At 34.1% G+C, this 13,067-nt stretch overlaps 1 protein-coding gene across 4 annotated transcripts in view; it reads right to left on the reverse strand.

Moving 5' to 3' along the window:
- Positions 1–710: 710 nt before the first annotated feature.
- The window catches only part of SLC13A1 (solute carrier family 13 member 1), an 89,276-nt gene continuing 76,919 nt past the window's right edge, over positions 711–13,067 (reverse strand). For all 4 annotated transcript variants that reach the window (XM_009454117.4, XM_063815556.1, XM_016958087.3 and 1 more), the window contains 5 exons: positions 11,803–11,909; positions 9,358–9,467; positions 5,315–5,476; positions 3,712–3,849; positions 711–1,896 (listed from right to left, as the gene is read on the reverse strand). In XM_009454117.4, coding sequence (XP_009452392.1) covers positions 1,759–1,896; positions 3,712–3,849; positions 5,315–5,476; positions 9,358–9,467; positions 11,803–11,909 — 655 coding nt within the window. In that variant the 3' untranslated portion in view covers positions 711–1,758. The remainder of the gene's footprint in view (positions 1,897–3,711; positions 3,850–5,314; positions 5,477–9,357; positions 9,468–11,802; positions 11,910–13,067) is intronic.

Raw genomic sequence — 13,067 nt, forward strand, 5'->3', positions numbered from 1 at the left:
AAAAAGCAGAAATGTAATAAATACTACAGATTATAAATACATGTGTAAAATATGATAGGGAAAGGAGCAAGTGAATAGAATAAACATAGAAGAGTTATACAAAGCAGCAATATTATAATTTAAGCTTTACATGGACAAATTTTTCTTTGAAAAAATGATTTTTTGCATTGGCCCATTAATAAACATAGATAAATAATGAACATGGCCAATTAATAATTTGTATTTAATATTATTTTAAAAACCCTCTTTACTATATTTAGTTTCAAGAATAAGTTTGTAAATAATCTTATTTGAATAAAAAATGACAAGGTCAGTAACATCTAGAAAGTGCCAATGAAGATTAAAAATAGCAAAGGTTTATTTTTTGCTTTGTCTTTTGTTGTATTTTTAGCATGAGAATTGCTGTGATATAACATCTGCATCTTTTGCTAACTGTGCACCTTACTTTGTTTTTGATCATTTTTCCTTTAGCTGAATTTTGGAATGCCAATAGCACTTACTCTTTAAAAATTTATTTATTGATATATAATATTTGTACATATTTTGGGGGTGTATGTGATATTTTGCTACCTGTCTACAATGTGTAATGGTCACATCAGAGTAATTGGGAACTCATTCTTTTTCGCATCCTCACTTCTCGAAGACTATTCTTATCCCACTTTTGTTTAAATGTTTAGTTTTTTCTTTTTGATTTGATTTTAAATCATTTATTTTTCTGTTTTGTAATACGTCAGCAGTTTTCATTCTTATTCTTTTTTCCTTCTTTTTTTCATTTTTTCATTGCAATGTTAACATACCAGAGTTATGTGATTTTTCTGTCTGTATACACAGTGATAATTCATTTAGATTTCTACATCTCTTTATTTTTAACATATGACATTATGTATTTCTGAACTAAGATAAACACTTAAGCAAAGTTGTTACTCATATACGAAAATATGTTAATAGTTTTATAGTGTTCAGCTTTCCTTTCTAACTATACTGTACTAATAGTGCAAATCATAGCAAGCCTTATCCATAGCTCTACAAAATGAATTTCTCAGTGTGCCAATATCATAAAAATATGAATTATATTACTCTAACTATAGAGTTCAGTAGAAATAAATTCTTATCTGTAAGTTTTCTGTTATTTAGTATATTCAGCCATAATTTTGGAATTAGTGCTTCAATCTCAATTTTCATATTACATGTATATATTAAGAATAATCCAATTGGATTTTTTAAATGAGGAAATGCACATATCATTTAGATTAAACTTTTCTCTTCATCACCAGATGACCATGGCTTTGATTTCTCAGCAAATTCTCTGGAACAACAATGCAGAAATGATTTATCCAAGTACCGAATTAACTTGTATATCTTATTTTCTATTTTTAGTTTCATGGGAAATTTCTGAAATAATAAATTGCATTTAAAATGTTACATTGAACTCCAACTGTAAGATGAAACAAATGCTCTAATCTCTTTGAAGGTCAAGTTATAAATTATTCTTATGATGAAGCAAGTTGCAGATGGTTCATGAGCAAAATCTCAAACATGGGCTTCTTGATGAAGGCACATAGATGCTCTTTAGTTGCACCGCAATAACAAATATGGACTCTGAGTTATAACAGCAGGTTTCGGGTATTCACGGGAATTGCAGCAGCTACACCATAACTGATTTAAATGTGTGTCATTAGTTATTTAGAGCCACATTTTACAGTCAATCATTAATGCCCTCCAGAAATTACCACAAGATAGTCAGAAATTTTGTGCTTATTATGGCATGGTCTCATTACTCATAGCAGGAGCCCACGAAGGGTAAGTGTAGAGGTCAAACATGGATACAATCCAGGTACATATGCCAAGCATAACCACAGCAACACCAACAATGTTGACACCAAGTCCAGCTTTAACCTTGAACAGGAAAGAGCATAAATGTCAGTGTCCCAGAAGAAAGCCTACAGGAGATTAGAATCCTATTGTAGGATGTTTATGCCAAATTTACATGCATCCTAAATGATTAGTATAAATTGTCATGTTTTAAATTATACTTTAAGTTCTAGGGTACATGTGCACAACGTGCAGGTTTGTTACATATGTATACATGGGTCATGTTGGTGTGCTGCACCCATTAACTCGTCATTTCTTAAATCCAGGGGTTCTTCTCCATTCGTAGCAAGAGAAAAGTCTGTCTCCAACTAAACATCGTTGAGTTGGAGATTCTCAGAGAAGTTCCTCTTAGGAATATACCTAAGTAATTCTGATTAGAGGAAAATCCCTTAGAAATCTGCCATTTCATGTTAAAGCAGAATTTCAGTTTTGTGGTTTTATATTTCAATGAATAAAATTCAGGACACCATACGGCAACTGTATCTTTTATATTCACTCAACATAATTGTTAATTTAACCTTCGATATTTTCTTATTGAGATTTTATGCCATGTCTATTATCTTTCTTAGCATTCTCATGGTTTTAGCTCTTATATCATTATTCTACAGTCCATTAAACAATCTCAGAGTTGCTTTGTATCTATTAAAATAAAAATTGGCAAACTACTGCCCTTGATTTGTTTTGGTAAATAAAATTTTATTGGACCACAACTATGCTTATTTATTTACATATTTTCTTTGCTTTCATGATACAATGGCAGAGTTGAGTAGTTGTGACAGAGAACATATGGCCCCACAGGGCCTCAAATATCATTTGCCTTTTTACAGAGAAAGTTTGCTTACTCCTGCATTCTCTGCATTAAAACATGGAGCCCTGAAGCAAAAGAGGAATACCTAGCCAGGGTGATAACAGATGCCCTCTTTCCTGTCAATGCAAGCCAGCCACTTATTTATCCCAGAATCCTGTTTTTATCCTTTTTAATACACATACATCAGGCATTACTTATACTCTATTATGCACGTTTTCCTTACCAAATGCATATTATTTTTGTGTAGAGGCAGTTCTAGAATGTTTATGTTGCAGGAGCTTAGGAACAGCAGTCTGTGTGAAAGAAAGGGAGCTGGGACTTATCTTGGAACTGTATTTGCATAGGAAGCTCACTAAATTTACTTTGGCTATATTATCGTTTGGGTTGGTTTGGAAATTGGTGATGAAGATTTGGAAACTACTAGAATATTCTCAAGCCAGTTCTTATAAAGTACTGAATATTCTGCCAGTACTTTTGTATTTGGCAAAAATGTGCATGCTTTATCAGTGAAATTCTTACTTATTGTTTGCTTGTGTTTTCACGTTAGGTCCTGGTATTGAAATCACAACAAGAAAGATACTTCTTCATCAGTCAGGCACTGACTCAGTGTCTCATTCAGAGGAAATGTTGGTGCATAAATGTTTGTGATAGAAAATCACAGTGTTGTTTTGATTGCTGATTTCTTTAACCCTATTTTTTCCTTTTGCCTGGATCACTTTGGATCCTAGTGTTGACTTGTAAGTTTATGCTGTCGTGTGGAGCATGTTCAGTGCTCTTTTCCTTCGTCCAAAGCATTAATGATGCATTCAACATCTCTCTGTTTGTGACCGTAAGTTTTAATGGCATGTTCACTTCTGATAATCACTCTCAAAAACAATTTTGTGATTAGTCATGCACACTGCATTCATAAACAGAATTCAGGCCCTGCTTTTCCTGGTGGTTGATTGGTGTATAAAAGGGAAGATAATTCAAGACATGGCACACACCAAGATGTGTATTGGATTTGATAGTATTTTTTTCAGCTAACTCACCATGTCAATGACTTTCAGATGACCATATGAAAAGACAATAGCATTGGGTGGATTTGCTACTGGTAGGAGGAATGCAAATGAAGTACACAGAGTAGAAGGTATCAGAATATAAAGAGGGTTCACATGAATGGCTTCGGCCTGTTGTAAGAGATGAAAAGGAGTCTAAGTAAAATTTTGAGGGTAGACACCAAACATAAAAAAAAAAGTATTATAATAAGCCTTCCCAGAAGCATGTTGGAACCTAATGATATAAAATTATATAAATTATTACAGTTATAACTTGAATATTTTTAAGAAAATATCTCATCCTCTTGTTGTTGATACAGTTACAGATGCCCACTTAAACATTACAGTCCAGTTCATTTGGAAAATAAAATATTATTTATTCCAGAAACTAAATAAAAACAGCAACCATTTATTACTTATCTATTGCTAGGTGTTGTGCTAAATGTTTACATATATGTATATATTCATATATTTACACATAATATAGTTTATAATATATAATAAATGTCACATATTTATATATATATTGAATTTTTACAATGATCTTATGAGATGGCTACTATAACCTCAAATAACATAAAGAAACGGAGGCCCAGAGAGGCTAAAGTAACTTGTCCGAGCATACAGCTGGTGAGCAGCAGAGCTCAGGTAGGTTTTCAAGTCCCTGTGGCTCCAGCACTTCTCATTACACTAATAACTTTACTGCCTCTGTGATATATGCAATTTAAGATTTGCTTAGGGTTCATCACATAAGAAGAGTTACTACTATTTTTAAATCAACACATAATTTTCTAACTGTTCCATGTTGGGAAATTTTAAAAAAGCAGAAAACAACACAAAATAATATTGTACCAATATACACAGCCTACATTTTTTCTACTTTCAATCAGCAGCTTACGAACACCAACATATGCCCTTTGAGCTTGTAGCAGCATAATTCCAGAAAGACAATCCTTCTTAAAGTGCTTTCCTTTCACCAAACCAATCCATCCCAATAAGAAAAACATTTTACTTAAAGCTGTTTATTGTAATTGCTACCTAGATTGAGAAAAGAAGAAAAGACATTCTTTCCCTCTCTCTTTTAGCAAACCCACTTACTTTTTAAAAATTCTTCCCTGGGCAGTAGAAAACTGTGTCTAAGATATTTAAGCCTGAAGCCTGAAGTGTGAGCCTAGTTTTTCATTCATTTGCAAATCACTTATATGAACCACTTCTCAGAAATTTAGGAACAATGTTCGAGAGGCAAAAGTGTCAGCGGTAGAGATCTAAATACTAAAGTTACCAGCAAACACTGAATTCCAAGTCTTACATCTGAAATGGATCTAGTCTGACCCTCTCTCTTATTTATAACGAAAAAAGCTGGACTGAGAAAAAGTAAGTTGTTCACTTAAGATCATGCGGCTTGAACATGAAAACTTCAGTTACCTAGACTGAAGGTCCCCTGAAAGCATTAATACAAATAAAGACCACCCTGTAAGTTACTTACAGGAGGCCCATTTAGACCAAAAGAGATCCCATACCACAACATGAGAACCAGCATTCTGAAGCAGAGTACTGCTCTTAATGAAGAGTAAAAGGGGATAAATGAGATACTCACCAATGGAGATAATATTGGGAGAAAGAGTGTAATGGTAGCTGGATTGCTGGCTACCTCAGTTAAAGATGTCACCATCAAAGAAGATATCAGAATTATTAGCCAAGCTGGTAATGAACCCAGAGGAGATAATTTATTTCCTATCCACTTAGATAATCCAGACTCCTAAAAAACAAATTTGCAATATTTGTTACTCATGAATAATTCTTTGTAATCAGACACAATAAAATCCATAAAAAACATTATTTCCTTTGAAAACTCACTTTCAAAAATATAATTTTAATCTCTTTTTTTTCTGTGGTTTGGTAGGTCTGGGTGGCTTTGGTAGGAAGGAGCTATTGCTTAGTCTTATTTTGACACTGGGAACATGGTTTAGAAAGTTTGAAATGTATTACCACTTTTTTCAATTACATTTTAATTTTATCTAATTTATATATGTGGATATTTTAATAGATCATATAGAGGGCTTTAAGAGAAGAGCAACCCTTCTGATTCACCTCTCTCTATTCCTAAGTTATATTCTGCAGAGGCAACAACTTTCAACCCTTATTAGCCACTTATAGCTAGCTATATTTAGGTATTCATAGTTATCTTTTAAAATAATATTTTAATTATGATTTTTGCTTACTTTTAAAATTTAGACATTATTTACTGACTTTCTAATATGTTACATGATAATTCAGCTCTCTTACACCATCTACCAAACATATATTTTTTGTTTCTTCATTCCCCCACATTCATATATTAACATTTTTGGTTAAATCAATATTTAATGTTTACCCCTATGATTAAATAAATATTGTTCATAGCTACACCACTTAGCATACTATCAGTGCGTTTACTCTAGCTTCCCCACAAGGAATAACTATCTCATTATTTTGTTTGCTTAGCTTTCCAAGTACCTATCACTAATTCATCTGAAATTAAAACTAAAAAACTCCCCACAAATAGATGAACATATCAGGTAATTGATGTCTTTTCATGTTCCCTCACAGAAATATCTATTCTGGAATATTTCCTCCTCCTGCTCCATTTGGCTTAGTTTCCCTTTAAATCTATTCAACTGTTGTTGTTCTGGGACCCCTTTTTACTATAATATTATGACGTTCCTTCTCCTCCCCACTTTGTGGGAATCATTTTTTAATCTACTCTTTTGCATTGGGGGAGCACTTCCTTCTATAACTTCCTGAGAATTGGTATAAGAGTCTTTGCATGCTTGAAAACCTTTTTCTTTTCTGTTCCCGTTGTTCTTATTGTTTTGCATTTGTAGAATTCTAGGTTCAAAATAATTATAACTCCACACTTCTAAGCCATTACTCCATTTCCTGTGGTTTCCAGTTGGATTCTTTAGAAGCCTGATCATATTCTGCTCTTTGATTCATTATACATAGTGCAGAAAAACTGGCTATGCTCAGATTAGCAAGGATGTTGTTCTGTGTTTCTCCCCCACATGGAAGGGAAAATCCTCCTTTTGTGAAATTTCAGTGAGCTATTGCATGTATGAATCTTTATGACAACTAGAAGTGGCATGAGAAATACTCTAATTACAAGCAGTATACCCTCAGATCAAAAGCTGGCACAGAAATTCCTAGATGTGAGTACCAGATATCATGTGTGGTTTTGGCTTGTATTTTTGTTTATCTGCTTGTTTTTGCTTATGACTTTTAGGTAGAAAAAGATTGTCCACCATTTTAGTCACATTGACGCAAATTAATCCTAGAATAGGTATACTTTAAGAATAGGTTTTATCTATGTCTAATTAGATGTGGAAATGATTATACTACATACTGTTTCCCCTACCTGTAGGCCACTGAAATCATATCTTCATCCCCACAGTTCCAAAATTCTACATAAAGTGCTTTGGTATTGGGTACTCAGTAGCTCTCTCAGTCCAGAATCTCAAAGTCTCTAGCTCTAAGAAATTTCTTGCGTTATTTTGTGGAAATGTTCTTCTTTTCTATTTTTTTCTCTTTTTTTCTGAAATGCCTATTAGTTGACTGTTGAACATTTTGGATTGATGTTATAATGTTCTTATCTCTTTGTGAGCCAGTGTCTCATTGGCTCAATTTTGCTACAAAGTAAATCTCAATTTTCTATCAGGGAGGACAGAGAATAACAGCAGGACTGGGGAAAGCATCTGGGAAGCCCATAGATCTTTATACACTTTTTAAACCATCCTCCATATTCAGCTCTGGCTTTTACTGTGGCTTTCAGAGTTATCTGCTGCCTCCAGTTCCTGAGGTCTGCCAGTATGCTATGGATAACCAGCATGTTTCTTGTTGGCTCTTCATTTTGCCAGCCTATATGTTTCATATTTTACTATTTTTCTATTTGTACAAAGTCAGTTCCTCTCAAATATCCTCTTTCCATGTTCTAAATGTGATCAGCATTTCTTGCCTCTTCTTGTCCCTGTCATATAGTCTTTGTCTTTATGGATTGACATGTTTTTGTTGTTATTGCAATTTTAATGGATATCTGAAATAAAAAATAAATCCTGCATGTTTAACCTAGGAGAGAAAATTTTAAGAATGTATGAAAATTGAAGAGGAGATATTCACTGATAAGAATTTGAAACTGTCTATCTGCTCATGAGAGAGAAATCATGTTAAAACAAAAACCCAGGGGCATTTAAGATAAAAGTAGTTGCAATGAGGTGAATTCCATAGTAGTTGCTGTTTCACTGTTCTGTTCCCAACTAGAAAGAGTATCTGGTTCTGGACACTTGCCAGACTACAATTTGAAAGAAAAGTGTTGAAAATTAATTGCCTCCAAATTTTTTACAGTTCAGTTTTTAGGGGCATATTTGTCCACAGCCATACTCTTGAAGCTCATGGCTTCAATCTGGGCACTTAGAGGTAGAGTTATTCTGGGTATCCTGTAGACATTTGGCTCTGTATATTGAGATTTTTATAGCAAACTAGACCTCCCTCTCTGGGTTCCCAAATTCTTCTACTGAGAGAACCTTGTGCATCAGGCTGAGTCCACACCTTTTCATTTCCTCAGATTTTGTATGCTAGGGTCTGGCTGATGCTTTCAAAATCACTTTGAGTGTCTAGGATCCAATCCAGACACATAATTCTGTGCAGAAAAATTGTCAATAAAGTTAGAAGCAAAGGAGTATCTTCCAATAAGTTATCAAGAAGAGAAGAGACAGTGATTTGTCTTGAGAAGTATAGAAATTTAACCTCCTGGAAGCCAAAGGGCTGAACATGAGAGCTGTCTCACCATTCTGTTCAATTTGATGACTGAGTAAGGAAATGGAAGAGCCATAAGCTTTGAATATTTCAAATAAGTCCATGAAAACCAGAATTAGTGGTTTTTAATTAATCTAGGAGTAATTAATTTTCATGGAATTTTGGGAGAGGATAATTTTCTTCCAACAACTCTACAAAGACCAGGGCAATTACAAGGGATGAGGGCCTCCCCAAACTGTTGCTTTATATCAACTGGACAGACAGGTCAAATAAAGTCAACCAACATCTCATGGTGTTTTTATTTCTTCCTAAGATTAGACATAATATAATGTTAGAAAGGGTTATGTGAATTTTACTCCAGACTTTATTCAATAAACATTTACTAATTATCTTTAATGCTAATATTATTTCTCATTCTCTTTTTTTTAAATCAGCAATAGCATCATGATATACTGAAGTCCAATAGCTACTCAAATTCATAATGAAATAAGGTAAAGGCATAAGCAAACAAAAAGTATATTTCACTAGGAGTCACTTTACATATTTTCATATACATTTTTCCTTACTAGTCTTCTAATACTATTTCATGAATTAAACATTTTAATCTTTTTTTGTATTATTTCTTTTGACATTCTGGAGCACCATAAAAACTATGTTTTATGCTTGCAGCCTGTAACATTTCTTGAACTCTGAACTCATCTCATTTGTGTGGTATATTCACTGCATAGCTAGCAAAATTTGCAACATTAAAATGACAGAGTGAAATTGAATATGCCCAAAGATTGAATGTCTCTGTGCTCTTCTTTTGAACAGTCTAGTTAATTGTTAAATATCTTACACACAGAGTATTACCTCACAACCATCTGCCAGGGCAAACCCTCCACCAACAAGAATGGCTATATCCCAGGGCATGAATGACTGGAATTCTTTCCAAGTAATCAGTGGAGAGTAATCAAAAGCAACTGCAAAACAAAAATCCTATAGTTACACATTGCTTAAAATATTACAATATGACATTTGCTTCAGCATCCTAAGTAGCCATCTTACAGGAAGTTTGTAATATTCCTATATTGTTTTTAAAGAGGGGAATTAATCTGGAGTTTGAGTAATTTCCACCTGGACTAGGTGGAACATTCTACTATAAAAAAGAGAAAACTCCATAACTTAAAAAAATCCTTTGGGTAATATTATAGAATATATTTCAATAAATTATAACATTGTCACTTATAATGGTACTCATTCATTCACTCACTCATTCATTTATATTCCACTAACATCTTTGCCAACTGTGAATAGCACAGTGCATTAGACTATAATATTCTTTGCTATGCAAAATGTCCATAATATTCCATTGGTTCCAAGAGCATCTTGTAGCATTTTAATTATTATCCATTAATATTTGAACATTTTATTAGTTTTTAGGTCATAAGGAGGATCATGATAGATTCACCAAGATTTCAGTTTAAAAATAATTCAAGATTCAGATTAAATAAAGTATTATTTGTGAGGTCCTTAAAGTGCTTATAAAAGGATTATCATAAAGATTTCTCTTTATATTTGGCTTCTGATCTCTCCATTGCTTTGTTGATGAAGAAGTTCATTTGGAGACATATTCTGCCCATTTAACATGTGTATAACAGGCAGCCTTCTACATGGTAAGATTTTAAGTTTACCAATAAGCTTCCTTCCTATCATCTTCCCCCAAATCCAAACCAAATCCATCCTCACTGAAAACTGAAATTATGTCACCAGGTTTCTTACTTTAAGGTCATATATCTTGTTAAAATGTAAACATCTCTGAAATGTACTTCTTATTTAAAATTTAACATATTTATATATTATTTGTCATTTTTAAGCCTTGTATGAATGACTTTAGCAGGGAGAAGAGGTTTTGAAGAATGAGGGGAGAGAGAAAGGTGGGTAGGAGCAAGGCTCTTTCTAAGGGAGGGAATTCAGATGTGGAAACCAGGGAAGCTAAAGCCAAACATGGATTCCTCAGTACTTGCCGCTGCCAGACCTCAGGGCTTTGACTGCAATGATCAGAGTCCTTGGGGTCCCATAGGAATCAATGCTCCATATTGCATCACCTCCTTAACACACATTGAGATATTCTAATCTCAAGTGAAAAACAAAATACATTTGTTTCTATGCTGTGCTGGTCACATATGTCCTGGAAATCTGATACATTAGTCATTTATAGATTCTGACAAGAGTCAAGTGGGCCAACACAACTACATAAATCCCAGTTCCATCCCCATAAGAACAAACAAACAAAACCACAAGTCAACTGGTTAATTTCCAGACAATTACAAATTAGTTGTCCCACATTGACAAGATAGGAATCTGACTACTCAAAACATGCTGTGTTGTAAAGCAAAGATATGGATGAATCTTGTGTTTAAAAAGTGTGTGTGTGTCTGTGTGTGTGTGTGTGTGTTGAGAGGATGGTATGCTCAGGCAAATGAGCACACTTCTTTGTTTATGTGTTGTAAATACAATGAATGCTGTCGCAGAATACCTTTTCTTTATTTTTATTACTATCATTATTTTTAGAGACCGAGTCTCCCTCTGTTGCCCAGGGCAGTGGCACAATCATAGCTCACTACAGCCTCCAACTCCTGGGCTCAAGTGATCCTCCTGCGCTGGCCTCCAGATTAGCCACCACACCTGGCTAATTTTTTTAATTTTTTGATAGAGCTGGGGTCTCACCATTCTGCCAAGGCTTGTTTCAAACTACTGGCCTCAAGTGATCCTCCTGCCTCAGTCTCCCAAAGTGCTGTGATTGCAGGTGTGAGCCACCACATCTGGCCCTTTTATTTCAGCTGTGATCCTAGGATATGGCTATGTGAGGTTCATTTAGCTTTTGTTCCAGAACTACTTTGAGAATGTAAATACTCTTTCTCTTGAAATTCATCACCTTTTTAGATCCTCTGCATTTATTACCAAGGTATCATAATGAAGCAGTGTCTTCCAAGCTCTTTTTCCTCTGTTTGCCAATAGTAAGATTAATTTTGAAGTGAGTTTACCATGGGTCAAATAGTATCGCTTGTAGCAGAGCCCTAGCCATGATACAAAAGGAAATCTACTTCTCACTTCTGCAAAGTAAGACGATCTCTCTTGCAGGTGGAAGTTGTGCTGGCTTGAAGACAGCATTGCAGTTTGCAAATAGGGCATGCTAGGCCAGGGATTGTGCCAGCATAGACTTTCTTTCTGCTCTAGGTGCCAAGCGAAACCAATGGAATTTTGTAATTTTTGCTCTTCGGTAAAATTTATGCAGAATTATAAATGATACTCAACCAATTTCTCCTGTAGGTGTAGTTTTAGTCAGTCTCTTAGCTGGGATAAGAAAGAATAGCAGCCCTATAAGTAAAGCAACAGTTGAATCTGTAGCAAAACCAGGGTACCTGTAAAAGGGACAAATACATGTATTAAAAATAGCATCAAGAACTTAAATGAGCTAAAACACCAATTTTGCTAATAACATATCAGTAGTAGGTTATTATCAGTAGTAGGTGGTGTAGGTTATTTATTCTCAATAATCTGCCCTAAAATATATGGATTCCTGATTAAATGACACAACACTAAAAACTATAATCTCAGACCATAGTCCTATTGTTCCCATATATCTCTTCTTATTTTCAATACCATGTATGCACATGCTGACATACTAGGCCAAAGTGGCAAATTTCCCTTTTAGATAAGCTTACAGATTTGTTAAACAATTTCTTCTTTGAATTATTTAATTTAATAATATTGATCAAGATTTGAAGTTGAAACATTGCTAGAGCATGGAAAGCTCCATATAATTGATTTATAACATCCTTCTATTAAATTGTGGCAAGGCATGATATTTCTGTGTTCCTCTAAAGCTCTTCTATAAATTGTGAAAAGGAATCGATCTGCTTTCTGAGATATCACACCTGCTTCTGTGTTTATAAGCTCTAACCATATCATACAAATGAAAGCAACCTACTTAATTTTTTGCACCCCATGAAATTCAATCAAGAATATTAATTGTTGGAGTGGTTTAGCCAAGGCTCACAAATGATCACCATATAAATTAAGACTGATTCAGGAACAGATGGGGTCTTAGAATCACCAGACCATTGTAACAAATAAGACAGATTCCCAGAAGCCTCAACAGGAAAGAACCTGGAGACCAGATATAACTGAAATAGGCATTAATAATTAGCATTTAGTTTTAAAAGTCAGCAATATTAACTAGTGCATTTCTGTAGCCTGAGAAGAAATATGTATCATGCTAAAGATTCTTTTACTATCTTGCAACTCAGTAATATGTACACACTACAGAAGCTTCTCTACTTCTATAATTTATTTGAAAAATCCAAAAAGCCAAAGAAATGCCGTATCTTTCTCAATCTAGCAATTTTTAAAGCAGTCTACTTTCTTTACGTATAGACACATTTTCTTTCATTACTAGTTAAAAATCTACCTTACCATAATTTATCTTACAAACTGGACCGATATTTATAATTTTATTATACCTTATTTCTTTTATTTCAGTTATAATTTTTGGTTGAATTTTTGGCAAATTGGGCCAG

This window comes from Pan troglodytes, chromosome 6, assembly GCF_028858775.2.
Source record: "Pan troglodytes isolate AG18354 chromosome 6, NHGRI_mPanTro3-v2.0_pri, whole genome shotgun sequence".
NCBI lineage: Eukaryota > Metazoa > Chordata > Mammalia > Primates > Hominidae > Pan > Pan troglodytes.